This window comes from Bombus affinis, chromosome 14 (genome assembly GCF_024516045.1).
Source record: "Bombus affinis isolate iyBomAffi1 chromosome 14, iyBomAffi1.2, whole genome shotgun sequence".
NCBI lineage: Eukaryota > Metazoa > Arthropoda > Insecta > Hymenoptera > Apidae > Bombus > Bombus affinis.
Genome location: NC_066357.1, coordinates 7,145,197 through 7,165,377, shown reverse-complemented (window position 1 = coordinate 7,165,377; position 20,181 = coordinate 7,145,197). Strand labels below are relative to the sequence as shown.

At 35.4% G+C, this 20,181-nt stretch overlaps 2 protein-coding genes and 1 long non-coding RNA gene across 8 annotated transcripts in view; 2 read left to right on the top strand and 1 right to left on the bottom strand.

The window, feature by feature from the left end:
- The first annotated feature begins 1,208 nt into the window (after window positions 1-1,208).
- LOC126924351 (uncharacterized) lies at window positions 1,209-4,795 on the top strand. The gene is made up of 3 exons (XR_007713490.1): window positions 1,209-1,287; window positions 2,410-2,534; window positions 3,342-4,795. It is a non-coding gene; the product is annotated as an uncharacterized LOC126924351 (long non-coding RNA).
- Window positions 4,796-5,432: 637 nt separating this feature from the next.
- Window positions 5,433-7,927, top strand: LOC126924343 (solute carrier family 25 member 44). 3 transcript variants are annotated; one of them, XM_050738708.1, is made up of 6 exons: window positions 5,433-5,691; window positions 5,902-6,010; window positions 6,092-6,404; window positions 6,465-6,769; window positions 6,838-7,024; window positions 7,098-7,927. In XM_050738708.1, exons 3-6 carry the CDS (start codon window positions 6,230-6,232, stop codon window positions 7,415-7,417), a joined length of 987 nt encoding a protein of 328 aa, XP_050594665.1. In that variant the 5' UTR covers window positions 5,433-5,691; window positions 5,902-6,010; window positions 6,092-6,229; the 3' UTR covers window positions 7,418-7,927. The 3 variants fall into 3 exon arrangements, with proteins under 3 accessions (XP_050594665.1, XP_050594663.1, XP_050594664.1); XM_050738706.1 differs by lacking the exon at window positions 5,902-6,010; XM_050738707.1 differs by lacking the exon at window positions 5,433-5,691 and having other exon boundaries at window positions 5,707-6,010.
- Window positions 7,928-8,602: 675 nt separating this feature from the next.
- Window positions 8,603-20,181, bottom strand: part of LOC126924341 (dopamine receptor 2) — an 81,546-nt gene continuing 69,967 nt past the window's right edge. For 3 of the 4 annotated variants that reach the window (XM_050738703.1, XM_050738702.1, XM_050738704.1), the window contains one exon: window positions 8,603-10,959. In XM_050738703.1, the coding sequence (XP_050594660.1) occupies window positions 10,849-10,959 (111 nt within the window). In that variant the 3' untranslated portion in view covers window positions 8,603-10,848. Of the gene's footprint in view, window positions 10,960-18,326; window positions 18,623-20,181 lie in introns of all 4 variants that reach the window. The other variant, XR_007713488.1, reaches the window with a different exon arrangement.

Genomic DNA, 20,181 nt, shown 5'->3' with positions numbered 1-20,181 from the left:
CTCTTATACCAGGAAGCTTTGTGCTTCGATAACACCTACGAGAACACCTCTCTTCGTTGAGATTCTTTGCTTTCGTAACTCCGTGATATTGCATGTTCTGAATGGCATTTCTGTGGGTACCGACTTTTACAAAAGGATTTGAACTTCTTTCTAATAAATGAATTCTTGGTTGAAATTAAATTATCAGGTTTTCAGGTATTTCAGAAATGTATGATATATTAAAAGTTTCTATGAGAGGGATGATTTTGATGAGTGTTGAATTGAATATGTTAGAATGTTATGTGGGAAAGTAATGACAAATTTAATTTTTTCTGATTTTGCAATACTTTATTGCACTATTGCCAGAACTTGTAATGTTGTATGATAATTTAGGAATCCTTCTGATTATTTTCCTTTAGCTGATAAGCCTTCATTGGAAAATTCATTCTTAATTGATTAGTTTTAATCAAATGATTTTGTGTGAATAATGCACATATTAGAACGTAATATCAATAGATAGGAAAACATAAATAGAAAAGGAAGATAAATTATCACATGATATTTATACATACTAAAATTTCTGTATCCTAGATATACTAGTTTATGTTAAAACCATTATATGGGATTTTGTTTCTCTCGTTCTGAAATACCGACCCTGAAAAAGATCAGTGTAATTCTTACGCTCTCTGTAATTTGCAATGGCCTCCTACGACGAATATAGGAATTACATAATATGCATTTACTAAATACAGAATAGATCAGACATTATGTATATTTATATATCATTGCAGGACATGAAAAATTATTACATGTCACGTCGATCTTGTACCTCGTTTGTGTCGTGCCACATGTTCTGCAATACCGACCATTCAGAGGTTTTATTACGCCCTCTATGATCTATAACGTTGTATAGAATGTAATTAATCCATTTGGACAGGCTCCATTTATTTAAACAAAATTTTAATTAGTGCTTGGTTAAGAAAACTTTTGATGAGTGAATTCATTTCATTTCATATTCATTTCCATGAACTACTATTGTATGAGCGAGAACTCGTATATAGTAAGAAGAATTAGTGTAATCTTATTATATGAATTATTTGTCCCGCGTTCAGTATTTCAATTTCTCGTGCCAATTTCGATTGAAAAGAAACTGCACCGCCTCGTCCAATCAGAAGTTAGTTAGCCGAATATTTGGCGGGATAAAGCATCAGTTTAGTGTCGGAAAGTAAGGCGTTTGCGTGTATTATCCCGTTCGAGGTGCGATATTCATTACGTAGTAATTATTCACTTTTTATAAACTACTATCAGGTTTGTTTAATTAATATACGTTTATTTAATAATTTGTCATCAGACAGTATTATATCGAAATTAAGTAAATTATTAGTTTGTCAAATTCGTCTTATTCGTGTTACGTTGGTTTCCTACTTGGCTGTCAAGATCACCAATAGCTAGCATTATTATAACCTTTGGCAGAAGTACAATTTGAGTTTAGATATTGCTTCATATTAACATGTAGTTGTTTCTTTTGTACAGATTATTCATTAATTGTGAATGATAATTCAATAAATTGTCTGTTGAAAATCGCTTTATTTATAGTGGTCTTGCTCTCCTTTCATAATCTTTTCTCTCTTCTCTCATTCCTCTTCTTATTTCCCTTGCCCCTTTCTCTTTCCCTTTACTCCTTATTCTTGACATTTCTCCTTCCTGATTTTTTTCTCTGTCATAATATACTTACAATTTTTCGATAAAAATATTATTCTATTTCGATCTAAAATTTATCATCCTTAGGCTTTCTATATATTAATTCATTTTTACATATTATATTAAATTTCTAAGTGCAGGTATCTGTACGTTTTAAATTTATACATTTAGTTTGTTGAAATTATGTTAGGCCACAGGTGTTTAATAGAAAGTAAACATGCGCATCTGATCTTTCAGTTTGTTTTTCTTTCGAATATATTATGCTACTGAATTGCTACCGAAAACATATCTCTCCAGAAATTGGACGTGCTCGTTCTCGATTTACCGGCGAGCTCCCCTCCCTCTCCGCTCCTCGTCACCGAAATTCGTAGGGCAAACTGCGGTGCGGGGCGTCAGTTTAATGTTGAAAATCGGAGTGGTTAGATGTGTGTTCATTACTCCGCGACAAGTGTCAATATCCTTATTACGTAATATTTTCGTTAATTTTTTCATCGCTTAAATCGACGCTGTTGTTAACTTCGTATAATTAACGTACGCTTTTATTTAATAACTCATTACAATCTAGTATTTAATTATCTTTTTTCTTTATTTTCTTTCTGCTTGCCTCCTTTGTTGGTAGATCATATAATAAATTTTCGAGATGTAATTTGATCTTTATTATTGTTTTATTTTCATATAATTTATTCGTTTTATACAGTTATTTTAACGTTATCGTCTCCTTTTGTGCAGATTACAGCTTGATTGCAAGGAAGACTGAAGTATTAGGGAGACGTTACGAAATTCGAAAGGACAAGACATTCAAAAGGACGCCATGGTGATTAGTAATGAATCCGATAACTTTTCATCGAAATATGGTAAAATTTGATTTATTCCATTTAAAGCAAACTTATCTATACGTTTGTGTATTTACTAGTTTGTTAGTTGTATTCATTTTTTGTTGGACAAATAATAATATTTATTAAATACTCAATTGATTTCGTTTTCTACAAAAATTTCGCGATTTAACGTAATTACTGTGTAACATAACATAATCTTAAATGAGTTCACGGTTTAAGAAAACTAAGATGAAAATAAGCCAAATTAAAAAAGCTGCTTTTATTTCGAATACGTTAAATTATTTTTCGATTTAAAAAAAATTGAGCATGTTATTTAACATTTATTCGACGTAGAGTTCGTAGATTTTGTTTCATTTGAATAAGAAATTCAAATAATTTTTATGTTTTGCTAAATTTTCGTGGATTCTCTGTGATAAGATTGTCATTGTGTCTCTTTTAAATAATTGTTATACATTCTAGAAAGAACGTTAGCATAGACAGGTTTGAACGCGTTCTGCGCATCGAATATTTTTCGTATTGCGCAGCTTTGTTTAACGTCGTGAAAAGTGCGCCATGTTTTGTTATTAGAAAGTCACGTACGAAGCATGTCGAATAAGTGTATATATGTATTTCAAATAGTAATGGCGGACATTCAGTTTGACGGGCAATTTTTATAAATCAGTCGTGAAATATTTATAAATATTTCACGGTGTAGTAGGAAATACTTTGTAATGCTCAAGAATATTTGAAATATATTAAATATATATTTTTTGTTATAATCTTAATATAATATGTTTTTATCTGTGGTCAATGAATAATAATCAATTTTTCATTTTTGAAAAGCAGTATTTTCACGAAGACTCGATAGAAGAAAGCAGAGAAATATGTAAAATATCCCCGAAGTACCACCGCTATCCCTTAATGAAGTTCTTCCCAGAAAATTTTTGTGATCGCGCGCAATGCGGTCGGTAGAATCAGTGTTTGATGCGTTATATGTATAATTTTTAATATTTTTTAGAGCATAATGGCTCTCATTAAAGTTAACGATAATACTCAGGCGCGAAAATAGAGTCAGTGTGTTCGCCGATTGTTATTTAAACGAACGCGTTGATAGTCTTTTATTTTTCTTTTTTTTTTTTTTTTGTACATTTCTTTTTTTAAATATTCGCTTTCGGTGCTAGAGTCGCAGGTCTCGCAAGAGGATAAAGTCTCTTCTGGAACTCAAGAACGTAAGTACTTTTTTATATTGTACTCTATTTTAATATTCGTATTTTATATAAACTGTTATTAGTTCTTACTGAAATAAAATAACAAACTTTTAATATTGAAATATGCAACATTTAACAGATATTTAACATCGTTCAGAAATCATTAGATACTCAATTTCTGAATTTTAAATTTTTATTTTAGATTTCCAATTTTTATAGTAATTACACTTTATTACAGAATTTAAATTCTTGTTATTATTAAAATTTCAACTTTAAATAGACTCATATTTTTCATTATCCTAAACTTTGTAAGCAAAAATTACTTTATTTTCAAGAACAAATTATATTGCTACGCTGGATCGTTATTAGTGTTGCGAACATTTAAACTGAGAGCATAGATTAATAGATATTAGTGTTGTGCAAATAATTCACACGGAAATATTCTTTACTTTTTCTTTTCCTTCTTTTTTTTTGCTAATAGTGAATTAATTAATATTGCAAATATGATGAAGCACTCACCGCGATTTGATTTTGAGAATTTTCTATTTTATGACTATATATAATAAATTAAAATGGAATGAATATTCCGCACACAATTTGTTGCCGGGGATTATATTGAGTGGATACTTTGATGGCCTGTTTGGCTTTTATAGTCATTTCTTTTTCAGCGCCCTTTATTACTGGAGTGTTCGTGATTGTAAATACTTTACTATATTTAAATATTTATATAGTTAGGACTCATGAGCTTTTGATTTTTATTAGACAAATTAAATTAGATCGTCAATTAAGTAGAACATTTTTTGAAATTAATAGATGGAATGCTTCCAAGTTACTTTCAATGCTTTCAATGATAGTTTGGTTTAGTTTCCTCGGTGCTATTAGTTCTGGGTTAAGTGCACGCGTAATTTTACTTTTACTTTCAAATTCATCGCAGTAACCTCCACGCGATGAGACTTGGATAATCATTATTATTTCATATACAGTTACTAATTGCATCATTATATATGATACAATTATAAGTTGTATTATAAATAATACGAGCCGATTGGCTGCGATTCGCAATTGTATTATGTAAATAAAAAATTTATCAAGTAGTTTCGTTGATCTCTGTATAAGCATAATTGTTTTCTTTGTAAACATAGAAGTTGTTTGAATGAAATACATATCATGCTCAAAAATTTAAAAAGTTTCTTGAACAAGTATAAGTTTATTGAAGTATCAAATTGTAGACGTCATTCGTGTTGCAATTTTAAAATATTATCGCCTCTATATTCTTCATCATTTTATGGTAAAATTTAATTTTATTTCCAACTATAGCTAATGTAATTTTCTCCAATGAGTTACTAAAGAATTCATTAGGTGCTCTCGTGCTCTCATGCTGCTTAGCTTATACGTTTAATCAATGAAGAGCTTTTCTAGTTAGTGGTTTCATTGCGTTCGATGATTGAGTTGAATGTAATTTTTATGTTTGTTGTAGCAAATTCGGATACGTATCTCAGAAAGTGAGACGCGAAGTCTACATATATAGTACATATATTTGTATAATGTCAAATCTATCTTTTGCTTTAATAAACCTCTACATATGTATTTTAGTCAATGCTGCAATTTAAAGATACCACGAGCGGCATCTCCCGGTGATTTTTTGGTCTTGATACGATAATGTTTCACAAGCTCACTCATGGATTCCGCTACTTGCTATGCGAATATTTTTACACATGCGCAGAATCATGAATCATAAGAAAATTTAGATCACACTATCAGATTTTCATAAACTCTTCTTTATCTCGTACGTTTAACTTTTTACTTAAACCAATGATTATAAGTTACTGATTGGAACTAAAATGGTTCTACGCATTGCATAATATAAGAATGAATTTGGTTAGGATAAATTCACGATACTGTGGAAGATTATTTCTATTGTAATATAGCTATTAATGATGTTATGACCACTGGAAGAGTTCCATTATTATAACAAGTATTGCATCTCTGTAAGTTATAACAGTGTATGATTTTCTAAACCTTCGTCGATTGATAATTTTTATACTTATTTTTGTTGGCAATGACTTTTGAATTGTGACTCTGGCAGTGAAGTATTTATTCAAATATATTCATAATGTTATTGTTGCATTGTGGTTGTAGTTCATTATAAAATTAACTAGAGACTTTATTTAAATGAATTATCTCTGTTCTCTATATAGTATGACAAATTGGATATATAATAAATATGTGATAGTATATGAAACAGTTCTGACAAATTTGAAGTACGTTTGTCCTATTACTACCTCGTGCGACAAAGTTTCTTGGAAGGTTATTTTTTCGTAGTGCTAAATAATTTTAGAAGCATAAAATAGAAGAAATTAACTTACATAAACATTTTTCTCTTATCAGTTTTGTAAATGATTTGGGTATTAATTCCCAAAAAATATCAATGAGATATGCAGCATCAAATTAAACAGAGGCACCCACAATCCTTACTGCATAAGTGTTATAATTATAGTGGATTTAATAGTGTCATAAAATTACAAGATGTCTGCAGTAGAAACACCACATTTCATACGTACCATCGAATGGGATATGATGGATAAGACCAAATTTTTCCCATTGAGCATGCTCTCATCGTTTTCTGTGCGCTGCTGTCTATATCCCTTAACAGTAATTAAAACTCGCTTACAAGTTCAGAAACATAACAACATGTACAATGGTAAATTTTTAAATACAATTTAATTAAAATGGTAAAGTATTAAATATCAACATCTTCCAGGAATGCTAGATGCTTGCAGAAAGATTTACAAGGTGGAAGGTATAGGTGGTCTATATAGAGGATTTTGGATAAGTTCTATACAAACTGTATCTGGTGTATTTTATGTATCTACTTACGAAGGAATGCGTCATATACTTGGACAGAATAATGTTATAGGTAATATAGACTCACGAGTAAAAGCATTAATTGCTGGTGGAGCTGCTAGTTTGGTAGGACAGACAATAGTAGTTCCGTTTGATGTTCTAAGTCAACACTTAATGGTTCTGGGGATCAATTATAATAAACATGGAAGATATATAGATCAGGTAAATGTGAGGATAGAAATATTAATATCCATTTATTTTATTTTTTATCTTTCACATGTCATTTACAGATGGGTATAAATCCATTGGGTTTAATTCTTGAGCCAGGAAAATCCCGGACTCAAATTTCGACAGATATTATCAGGTTAATTTATCAGAGAGATGGCTATAGAGGTTTTTATAGAGGATATGTTGCATCATTGTGCGCTTATGTTCCCAATAGTGCTCTTTGGTGGGGATTATATACATCATACCAGGGTAATTTCTTTAAAATGATAGCGTGAAAAATAAATTGAATTTAGATAATAACCTTTTTCATTTTTGTCAATAGATGAGCTTATAAGATTGTTCCCAGAGTGGGTCTCTCACTTGTTTATTCAAGCTCTTGCTGGTACATTAGGAGGATTTACCACAACAATTATTACAAATCCTTTAGATATTGTACGGGCAAGGTTACAAGTACAAAGATTAGATAGTATGTTTACTACGTTCAAAGTTTTATGGGTGGAAGAAAGATTGCAAATGTTCACAAAGGGACTTTCCGCGCGTCTTGTGCAATCTGCTTGTTTTAGTTTTTCAATAATTCTAGGATATGAAACTATTAAAAGATTCAGCATAATTGAAGAGTACAAAGGTTACATTAGATGGTGAATTTATTTTCTAACACTTGTAATAGTTGTTTTCTTGTCATGCATTTTTCGACAAATTCTGTTGTATTTTAAGCAAAAGCAACTGAGATATGCACCAAAGAGAAAAGAACAAGATCATTAATGATCTTAGCGATTTATAAATTATATTCATAATAGTACATTTTAATGCAATGTAATTGCAATCATGGTTAATAGGTATGATGAAAACATGACGAAATGTTTATTTTAAATAATAAAAGTAATTATAAATTTTAACGAGAATATAATTACGTGTTAATCGTATTTGCAATATCTTTCCTAGTATTTATATATCATCCAGAGCTTCCCAATATCTTTAAAAGGACAGGAATGTATTTTATATTATATCTTTTTCATGCATCATACAACGTATGAATTTTGTAGTTTAGTATGTGTCAGACATATTGTTGTGATAAAATATAAAGAGAGTATGTTTCTATAACATAAAATTAAATATATGAAATAAATAAATTTGTTAGCTACGGTGAATGTACATGTATCCTGTTGTTCATCATTTATTTTATTAATTCATGATAAAGGGTAGGTAAAAAGAGAATAATATCTTTTTCATTTCCATTTTATTATAAAGGACAGCATATTGATAGACATATCTTTTTCGAAGGTACTTAAGTGGTCTTGATAATGTGACTCTTGTATATGAACTGATACTTTTCGAGTATGCACGTTATCTATCTCTTAAGAATTAAATATGACAACGATTCATCACATTTTCTATATTATGTGTACAGGCCAGGGAATTTTTAGTCTATATAATATAATGCGTAATGCATACGCATTCGCATTCGTTCAATCTCTTCGTTCATGCGTATATGTATGATGATTTGGTAACAGTTTGTGAAATGCAAGTTTTTATAGTGTATTATTAAACGTAGCATCCAGTTTCAGAATAACAAAAGTTGCGTGTACATATAGAAATACTTTGTGAAAACAGTGTTTTCCAATGAAAGTATTACGGATTAATTAAGAATTTGCTATTATTTCATGCATTTTTAACACAGCAAGAGTATGTATATGTTTGAATCAATGACGTGAGTTTTACAAGTAGAAAGTTACGAATAGCGTTTGAATTTGACGCTCAAATTTCTAATATATACAAAGCGCCCTCTATTCAAGGCTGTGAAAAACACTTTTAGAGCGGGATTTACGATTTTCTTTTCTGATTATTTGTTTATCTTTTTTTTTTTTTTATTGAATCTTCGAGCTTCAACGAACTTACAGTACAGTACGTACAATGACTAGACTTGTTAAGACGCCAACCAATTACGCGCTATTTTCTTCGTGCGAACGAATTTTCTAGAACGAAAGGGATTATGTTAGCAGATGTTCTTATACCGTGATTTTGATAGTTTATAAATGAAAATAACTATAATATAAAATGTTGCTTCGAAAACGGAACTTAATGGATTTACAAGAAAACAGCATAATCACTATTGGATGGTACAAGACTAGACTAGTTTTCGTTGGTTTGAAATCCGAGGTAAAACATTTGTTTATTTTAACATTAATACTTTTTAAATCTCTTCTTTCTTCTATTGTGTCGTACAATATTCAGATTTTTAGTTTTACATGCAAAGAATTAATATGTCACAGCTAAAACAAGCAGATGACATAACTTTTCGTGAATAGCGAATGTTCGATCTGATTTTCTTCGTAGTTTTTTTTTTTCTTTAGTGAGATAGGATTATTGAATTAATACTGAATATATTTTTTATCCGAGAAAACGTTTGTATATATTCCTACCGATACACGCATTGTTACAGTTTCTCATATATTATATACGTTTCACATAAGTTGATTTCACAATGTTCTAATATTTACAATTGCACGATAATCGTTTTATGTACAACAACAAATGCCTATGTTAAGATAATCCTTGTAAAATAAATAATCGCTCTGGAAAAATATTCGCCAGTGAAAGTAGAGGTATCTATCTATCGAATAAAGATTGTCCGATACGATGTATTACGTTGAATAGGTTTTACGAATGGTGTAAACTACTTCGGAGTATTTAAATTAACAATATGTATACAGAGCTTAATTCGATCGATTAATCTCCAACTGAATCAAGTTATTTAACAGATTTATTTTTACTTTTACGTTTGTGAATTTGAAATCGTGCTTTTTTAAAACATTAACCACACTATAACTTTGTTATTTTATTTATCGATTAAGTTACATTGGCCTTGGTATCAGTTTAGTTTCGCAGAATCTTGTTCGTCAATTCGAGGAAAATACTTTTCGATTTTGCCAGTCTTGTGTCGGTCGAGGAAACTTTAAATTAACTTTCGTTCAATCTAGACAGTGGTTACCACACCGAATCCATTCGAGTATGTGTATTTAGCGATCAACGTAACTGGAAGAGCGGTACAGTAGGTACGCGCATATTGAATTTTCGCAGGAAAATACAATTTTTTCCGAGGGAACGCTGTTAATTTTTCGCAAGTATTCTGTTTTTTTTTTCACGTGTTCCCTTTGTTTTCTCTTTGTTGATCGACAGGCAGCTTCGAGCGGTAATATTCGTTCCTCGTTATTTTAACTTTGTGCATACTTTTCGTTCATACAGTCGCCTGTCAATGCACCGACACGAGAGATCGCCGATCCCTGGAAATTCAAAGTATATCAATCTCATATTACGTTAAACGTTTCCAAACGTTCAATCGTCAGTCTTCTAAACGCGCAACGCACACAGGAACAAAGTGTATTATCGTGTATTTTCTTCCTCGAAATTCGGCTCACGGTCTCCAGGGAACGGTAACGGATTTAATTGTATCGAAATAAAACGGTATACGATTTGCTTGGTGCATTGAGATGGAGGAATCGATGAATCGAGGAAAGATACGCTAAACTTGCCGTGTAACCAATAGCGCATCGCCGCTGCTCGATTTACGATTCCGTGTGCGGAGGTTCGTTAAAAGGCTACAAAGTATCGGAGGTATCCGAACGTAAGAACGGTAACGAGCCATCTGACTCGATATAGGGTATTGTCCTTCCCCGCAATTCAATTTTCACCAGATCTTTCGCCGGAGGTACAAAACACGAGATTACTGTTGCTTTTTCTATACAGGAAATTGTTGCGGGTCGGGCGTCACGTTTCTTCGTGGTCCACTTTTCGTCACCGATGAAGCTCGACGATAAGGAGGAACGGAAACACGTTGCTTATCCTTATATCCTTATCCACGACGAGATCCATGGTTTGTCCTATCGGAAGCACACACGGGGGCCGGTGAACGGTCGTCTTGGTTTTCCTCGTCTCTTGGCTCGATTCTACTTTTGAAACGAGTACTTCCGAGACAAAATGATGAAAAAATCTATCCATAAGCGAACCTACAATCACGTGTCTCGGAAACGGATGGCGCGTTCTCGTCGAGGCCCAGACCGGGCCCCCGTGTGTCGTCACATCCCGCCGCTGGGTAATATAGTTCCAGCACCACCATCGCTGCTTTGACTAACGCTACTGTAGCTGACGCGGCTCGCCTCCCCGCTGGTATTTGCTCCGGAAACGTACTGTAATCAGAAGAATTATATTCTCAAAAAATATATGTCGTTGCTGAGAGATACGTTCACCGTGTGCTCGGTGCGCGTATGTACAATTGAGAGGTAGAATTGGATCGTGATCGAGTTAGCCTTAATCCGGTGTTAAATTAGAAAAGGTGCCGTATTTTCTCTGCCCGCTAAAGCCTGGGAAATATCCAGTTCCTCTCCCTTTAAATCCGATCTTTACAATACGCTAGCCCGTAAAGTATGTTTGTAGTGGTTGAGAGTACCTACGAGACTTACATAGAAATCATGGAGAATATTGTTTATACCACACAGAGCTTGTAAATTAGCTGGTTTAGGATAGGAGGATGTAGGTCAATCGGTTTCGGATGCGCGTTTCCGTCGCCTGGATGTTTCAGTCGAAGGAAACAGGGGAAAATGGACTCTAGAAGAGAGTAAAAAATGAAATCGAACAATGGCGCAACGAATGTGCTGGTTAATGCTTCTCGTGCATTAGGACGAATTATCTTGCATCGTTCGTGTAACTCGCGAACGCTATTGATGCATACAAGCCCGCATTGCCTGCTTTCCGTAATCCGTTGTGTTTGTTTTATCGGCAAGTTATACGCTCTATCTCTTCATCGGTTTTTATATATGCTCCGTATCATAGATGGCCTTTCCTTTACGTTGGAATTAGAAAAGTGTTCGTTTTCTATGCTGGAGAAAGGGCAGATCGAATTTTCTTCTCGTTGTTTGCTCAAAAGAGCGTGGAGAACAACTTTATCCGGTATTTTTATGAAACTCGAACTTCCACCTTTCTCAGCTTTTACGCATCGATCGTTTTCCTCTTCACTTTTCCTCTTGGAATGCATCCAATTCTCGTAAGAACGAAACGTTATCTACAGAACGTATTTATCACTGCCAAGTTTCTCTTTGATATTCGAAAAGAATCGTTCTTCTTAAAACAGATTATTCTTTTGTCGCTCGATGCTTCAGGACAGTGTTCTGTTTTAATCTCGAAGAGAAACTCGCGATTGTCCTCGAATCGATAGATTTCCATGGAGGATGTAGCAGCCTTCGTTTCTTTTTTAAAGGTCACAACGGATCAACGGAGAAAGGTTTCCGGTTCACGTTCACGCTCAATGTAGTCGCGCCTTTGCGTCGAGTCCGGAGAGGAGAGAGTTCGGATGAATCGCGAATAGGCGGTTCGATAGAGCAGCACATGACAATGAAACGATTTTCGATGGCTCTGGTGCCCATAAACCAAATAACTCAATACCCGAGCCGAAGCGGTGGGCCGTGGAAAAATTGTCACCGCAAATACCGTATCGACTAGCAGGCAGATTTCGCGGATGAAACATTGCGCTGAATTTACCGCTGGTTTTGTCCCAATAGGGGTGTCTTTAAGTGAATTAATCGCTCAATTTTCCACAAATTCAGTTAGCTTTTACGCCTCGCCTATATACACTATTGTTCATGGGTATTAATTTCTTGGCTAAATTCATGGTTGTGTAATAAATTCGTCGACTCTCGATATTTCCTTTTGATGAATATTATAAAAATGTTGCATGCGCTAGTTGCAATGAACAACATAGGACAAATATAACGAATTGTTTGTAATTGCGTCATTTAGTAAAAACAATGGAAAACGAACGTTATGAGTGTTTGCTGCTATAAAACAGATTTTATTCATGACACAGCAGAAATATCGGATTTACGAAATGTATTTCAGATTATTGGAACATTTGTTGTATTAATAATATCGGAATATATTCATTATTTGTAGGATATTTGTAGGACGTTTTTACGACTAGTCATTGCATAATGTAAAAAATGTAAAAATACACATATTGAAATCTTTTGATAAAAGAACAAAAGTTTTGGAGTAATTCGACAAGTGAGTCATTTAATCTGCTTGTAAATAAAAAAACAATTCCTTGTTTCAGTCTAAATTTAACACATTTGATCATCCCAGTTATAGCAGGGACTAAGAATTTGACAGCGAAAAGAGAAACGTTCTTCTCTCGTAGAATTGAAAATATTATAAAAATATCAACTTTTTGATTGAATTGTACCTGATGTACAAATACTTATAACGTTCATATTTGTCTTTAATTCCAATTTGTTATTCGCTTGAGTTTATTGTATGAAAAGCACGATAAGTCATGTTTTCTATTGACTTTTATTTTTCTACTATTTAGAAAGCGAGTTTTAAAATCCATTATGCTCTCCATCAATCCTACGTTATCAAATTTGTCCTTTCTGGGTTTAGAGGCAACCATATATTTTTTCATTCCCTTCAAAAATGTCATCCATCAAAATCTTAATCAAAATCGACAAAGGTGTACATATTATGTTTCATCCTGTTATCTTCACATGTAATATCGCGTTCTCTAGTTATAGTATATTAATCTTAAAGATTTTGAGGGAAATTTGTGCGAATTTATAAATCCTGAGAAAAATTTGTGTGAATTTGAAGATCTTGAGGAAGATTTATAAGAATTTGAAGATTTCCATCACTTGTTAGTAGTTTCTTTGATACTCATTTTATTAGGTGCACCGTTGCTTTTAGATTCTGCTTCTTGAGAACAGTCGAGCTGGCAGTTGTCTACCGAAGAGAGGATAATTGGAATCTCAGCGCGACGCAAGAAATTCATCTTCGCAGTGATGTTTCATTCGTTTGATCTCGAGGGATGACTAGCGTGTCAACGTAAAAGTTTCCTCGTTTATCTTATCAAACCTTGAAATCTCCGGAGGACTGACCGGATCGGTTTCCTGTTTCTTCTCAGCTTTTTCTCTGGGTTTTATAGTTCCGTCTTTCATCCCCCTGGCGGTTTAACGAAACTAAAAGTATCTAGGTCAACTTTCACCCAGATCTGGTTACAATCGGTCGCGGGATCGTTTCTGTGTTTTTTTACGATACTTTCCTCTGCTAGGGTACTTTATCGGTATAACTGGCAATAAAGCTCGATGTTTTTGTGCTTCCTTTTACGTTGGTCACGATTAATCGCGTTACTGAACTTGAGAAAGGCGTATGGATGGCAATTGGTTTATTAAATCGTTTAGTTAACGAATATCGAATCTCAGGGTTTGTTGTGATTGTTCTTTCATTCTGAAGGGATAGTAACACGTGGAAAAAGGAGAAAAATTTACAAATATGAACACGAGCTGGGAATGTGTAAAAAAAAAGCTATTTCAAATGGAGTGCTAACGGTGTTACATGATCCTGTCCATTTCCCTTTCGAGCACACGAATAGAAATCGAGATTTCGCGTGATTGAATTTATAACCGAAAGCGAGAGGGAGACAATCAAAAACCTGGTCTGTAGGTGTTAAATCGTACAAAATGCGATATCACGAATTTTCGCCGCCTCTCGACGGTTCATTTTCGTGATTACAATGCCGCGTCGAATCTCGACCGAGCCAAGTTGTCGTCGTTGACTTCGTGCTTATTTCCGGACAATGCAATTCGATTAAAAGCGCGTTTCGTGCCTACATCAGCTCGCGAGGAGTTCTCCGAGTTCTGTCTCGTCAATGTACATATCTTGTCTTTATTTCTCTATCGTGTCGGTCTCAGAGAAATTAGTTAATTAACGGCAGATGGATCGATGATTCAAGCATGAGACCGTCGAAGCACGAAACGTTTGACCAAGAGTTTTCGAAAAAGTATGCAAGTCGATATTTAAACTGGTACAATAAAGGAATTTAATTAAAGTCAAACGTTCTGGCGTCGGTAATTCTACTCGTATTCCGACGCCCGTTACGACACGCGTTACGGGAAAAATTCATCGCGAATAATGGGGAAACGTAATTAAAATGCGGGAAAGATGTGTTTTAATTAGCCAATCGAAGCAACATGACCGAAATATGATCTTTGTGCGAAATGTTCCAATCTAGACCGTGACTTTTACGCGAGATTTCCATTCGTCGAGGTTCGATCGATGGGAAATGGAGAGGGACAAAAACATCGACGTCGAAGAATTTCGTGACACGTTAATTAGAGTAGCAGTAGCAGTTGGAGTAGTTACGAGTAGTCAGGCTAGGATCGTCTAATTCCGAACTAGAGAACCTTGAGATTTAAACTTTTCTCGATTTTCTATTTCTATTGAGTTCGCGTGAAATAATTTCAAGTCGTGGTTTCCTATCCATCGTTGAATTTGTATTATGGTAGACATTTATACTTTGATTAATATACAGTAAAACTTTGACTAATTTTCAAATTAATTTCAAAGACCAATATAATCGTGACACTCGTGCCATATCACAGTGTAATGTAATTTTACATTTCCTATATCACAATATGGACATAAGAGTTTCCTAAGGCAAAGTGTTCAAATACTACTGTTACTATATACAATATACATATGTATATGTATAACCGTAACTGGACATACGCGCGAGCGATTTACAATCGTGAATTCCGCTCGAAATATGTATATATATTTATATCGTATCACAGCGTAGACACCGTGACTGACCAACGTTCAACACGATAAACCTCCTTTTGGCCATTGGAATAAATCATCCCTTTTCTATCTGAAAATCGAGCAAAGCGTTATTCTATTTTTCGTTTCCGTTAAATTGCCACGTTCTGTGTCGCAAGTTGCTTCGTGCGAACTTTGCTGGCCGACGGCGATAATCCCAGTAGAGACGCCTCGTTTCCTTTTTTTCTCTCCGGGATGGCAATAAAAATCGCGAAAGGAAAGATATCGACGCGAAAATACGGCATGCCGTAAAGTCGACGTTGAACAAGATGTCCAGGGCAATCGGGCGTCGAGCGATTGATGAGGATCCGTAGATCGCCTCGGTGATTTATTATTCTTTTTCTAAATTGTTATTTGGAAAATGGCGATCTCTAGGGTTATAGAGTGGGCCGGCAAGGGATGGACAGCTCCGCCCGTTTCCGACATTTATATCTCTTCCGGCGACAGACACTGCTCGTAATTCATGTCCCCTTGCTTTTCGGGACTTTCATGCCGACATTTGCAGTTTGTACCCGTTACACATTCCTTGAATCCTCGTTCATGAGAAACGGCACAGCCGTGTCACGCTTGCCTGACATATTGTAAAGTTTCCCAGGGAATTGGGCTAATTCACTGACCCGAGATGCGCCAATCTCGCGGTTAAACCGAACTAGATGGCTATCGGTTTCGATGTTTTCGGAAACTAGTCAGCAGGATTAACTCGTTCGTTTAGATCGCGTTCCTTTCTGAAAGTAGTTTAACCTCTTCAGCACGTCGCTTGTTCGTCACGTGCTATCACTTACCATCGACGGTAATCGTAATACGTATTTAAAGTGATTGGAGTAAGAATAATTATTTAAATTGAGATATTGCGCAACAAGTGATAAACTAATGGAGACAAAGCTGGAAAGATGACTAGGGTACTCACTGGTCTCTATTGCTTATCGTCACGCGTCGCTGTACATATTGTTTTACTCGCACACGTGATATTTTCGGCCAATAATCATAATTATCTTTGCGATTGTGTCGAATCTACCAGAAATGACCAATCAGATCCGCATTTCTTTGACTAGTCATCTTTTTAGCTCCCTCTATTACGTTTATAACGAAGTGTTCAGAGCGATTAAAGAGGACGTAAAACAGTCGAGAGATGTTGGAAAGCTGTTGCATGTATGTATGCTTTTGGTGATTATTGATTCTAATATAACAAAAAGAAGTGAAACTCGACTTCCGACTTTTGTTCTCAGCAGCTAATACAGGGTCAACCTGTAGCTGTAAGTTTCCCAACTGGAAAGTTCGACGAGTCGCAGGAACACGCGGTGCCGCGTTTTGTCGACGTTTTATGGAGGTATGTAAAATCTCGAGAGAGAGAATGGGTGTATGCAAGCTGGTGCTCCGCGTCTAACGAAATAAGATAAGGGCGAGTTTCACAAGGGTGGCTTGAAGCTCTGGGAACGTTCGCTCGCAAAATGAAGTAGCGGAGATGAATCGTAAACGCGATCGTGATTGCACCCAGAAAACAGGATTAATGCGGCGAATAGATGCGTTCGAGTTTCAAAGTGGTTTGCAAGTGTAATGTATTGGCTCAGCTTGAAGGAACTGATCGTTTTCATTATAGTAGCTGGCGCGAGGTAAAATTCATCAAAAAATATAAAAACGATTTTTTAAAATATTCCGTACGCTTCTTATTCAAATCGAGGATACCATCGATCGTGCAGGCTGTTGCAGTTTTATCGTTTATTTATACATATTTTCATTTGACTGCTTTCCTGGCTTATTTTGTTTATATTCTATCACGTTTATTTATATATTTTCGTTGAATGGAGGTTTCAGTATATATCCGTTGAGTTTTCGTCGGTGAATTACTAAAATCACTGGATTTATTCGAAAATGGCAATTCTAATTCTTGTTAATGCTATTTATTTCTCGATGGAATGCTCGTATCGAGCATTACATTTGATCCGATTACAGGCTGTAACGCAATTGCACGTTAATCGAACATGTGCACCGCATCGAGCTCGGAATTTTCTTTTCGATCCATCATGGAAAAAACGTTCGATCCTACGGCAAATTCCAAGCCAAGGAGGAGACGGTCCTTACTCTATTACTTCGGGCAGATCGATTACATTACATCGTGCGGGTAATTTAATTTAGCTGCATTGATAAATGAACGGCTGCGATCGCGAGACTTGAAGCGAATTAGGTGATTGATTTCGAATTGTTACGCGTTGTCTGCCAGCGAACAGTAATACGCTTGCTGCAAATTGGATGATAAATTAAATGAATCGCGTCATGCGCGAAGGGTACGCCAGTCTTTTCAGAGGGTCGCATTAACTATCGGCCATTTGGACTTTCTTTCGTCCGCGGCCAAGCATGTTCGGTGCATAGAAAATTTATGTACGCGTATTTTTGTGGCAGAGAAGTTGCGCAACATTCATTGCATCGATTGGAGGAACGCCGCTCCATCATTGTTCGCTAGCCAGATGTTATTCCCTTGCGAGCAATGTGATATTTCTTCTATTTTCTCTCCGCATCTTTTTTTTTGCGTTTTTATTTTTTCATCATAACACAATTTCCGCTGGAAGCACAAAAACTCTAAATAATATCTCTGTATTTTTTGTCAATGTCCTCGTGCCAGTTGCGCTTTTCTACTCTCTTGCCAAAAATTGTTCAAACGTATGGCATGAATCTTCCGAGGAAAAGGGTTAGAACTTTGTGATGTCTTTCTACTCGGGATAATCGTAATCAGGGGTGCACAGATGTCTCGAAACGTACATAGATTGGAGGTGCTACGTGTACCTAAGCATACCAAACACGTGCACTGTCGTCGCATACGGTGCTACTGGTGCAAGTGCTCGTATACGTGTAACAGATGTGATGTATGTGTGTGTGCGTGTCAGTGATCGATAAATCCATTCACTAATCAACATACCGAGACTATGTTATATGGGATGGTGACAGAGTCCTTCGTCGATAATCTCTGTACCAAGTGTCTCCGGGCGATTACTGGGTTAGGATTTGTCTCGGGGAGGACGATGCTTCGATGGTAACGAATGGAAGGACAAGGAGGAAGCTAGAAAGGTTTCGAGGAGGTGTCCAACAATTGACGACAATCCACACCGCGGCGATATCCCGTCGTTAAATGTAGGTTTGCTCGCACGAACTCTCTCGGCTGCTTCGAACGTGGTGGAGCGAATAAGCGGAGTAGTACCTTCCCGATGCGAATCTCTGAAAAAACATTAATACACTCGACTCCGTGTCCATCCGTACCCTTTCATCTTGTAGCCTTGCCCTTGCCTCAGTAGCAGACTCGTTCTGCGCTATACATTGAACAGGGTTAATTGATCGAATATCAGAGTCGATGGAGTTATATTCGATCTAAAAGTTATATTCCTAGGCTGTTGTAATTCAATATGCGCAGACCCTTTGTTTCGAATAAACGGTGCATATTTACGTAACGGAAAGGCACGATTAATAGTTTTTCTGTGAATTCGAGATTCATCTAACGCGATATAAAGGTAGACGATGTAGATGAAGTTTTCACGAACGCTTTTCGAGGAAACCACTATTCAGGAAGCGGGTGTACACGAAGTAACTAGTAAAGGAATTATATCAGGAATAGAACATTGTTGCGTATACCTAATCGAAGTGGCTTGGAAGCTTGGAAGTTTTCGACCTGATATCACGACTTGAACTCGCGCAAACTACATATTTGTTCAACCGTACCAGCGGAAGCGCCACACGAAATGCGGCATGATATTATATGGAAATCGAACGCAAACAGTAAATTTAACTGGTGCAAATTATGTTTACGTGTTACGTGAACGAGCATCGGCATTTTTCCTTTCCTTTCTGCGTCGTCTGACTACTTGCAACTTTTTCCACTTAATAAACAAGAAAAGTTTCGCCCGCAGACTGTGAACACGATGCGTCGTGGGAATGGACGAAGTTTCGTGAAGTAAAGAGAACCAATATGTTTCGACGATAGTATCGAACAACTTCATCTTTTTCATCTTGTATTCGCATTTTTTTCCTACGCATCGGACTCGGCCTGCGAGCCTTCGATATTTCCCTTGACAGTTCGAAACGCATTTATATTCGGTGTTGATAGATACGTTTACAGAGATATTCACTTGAATTTCGTTTCAAAAGCGAGGCCTGTCGTTCATATGGAAAATCCACGAAATAGCTCGCATGATTTTCGAAAAGAAGAGATGGCTTCAGCTAGTTCATTCGATAAGTTCGTGCTTCGATAAGTTCATGCTATAATAATTCTTATGAATACAGAACGATGGACGATCAAGATGACCAATCTAAAGACCAGCGAATAAGCATTTCGAAGATTAAGTGAGCTGTATGAAGATTGCGAGTTAGAAACGCGATAAATCTCATTTTCCGTTTTTTATATTAGAAAGCTAATGTTGAAATTCGATAACGTTGCCAATCAATTCCACGTCAAAATTATCTTCACATTTGATTTTGGAATTAGATACGTGTTACGTCACCTTAATATATTTGGAGTATATTGCTAACGCATTATTATATACGTAGATTTAACATTAATTAAGTTGAATTAACAACAGTTAAATGTAACATTGTTTGCTTTCTACAAAACATTGTGAATTTGTTATCTATTTCCAAAGGATTTATAACCGTTAATAAACAAATAAATAAATAATATTAAAATGAGAAGGGTATCGAATTTAGAAGTTTTTAGGTAATGAAGACATGAAAAGCGAACTGTACTTACTGTACTTACTGAAAGATCTAATACAAAAAGAACCGTT

Excerpts from the sequence above, each read along its gene's own strand:
- LOC126924343 (XM_050738706.1), top strand. The coding sequence starts at position 6,230 with ATGTCTGCAGTAGAAACACCACATTTCATACGTACCATCGAATGGGAT. Across the intron at positions 6,770-6,837 it reads ATGGAAGATATATAGATCAG|ATGGGTATAAATCCATTGGG; the intron begins GTAAATGTGAGG and ends TGTCATTTACAG. Across the intron at positions 7,025-7,097 it reads ATTATATACATCATACCAGG|ATGAGCTTATAAGATTGTTC; the intron begins GTAATTTCTTTA and ends TTTTGTCAATAG.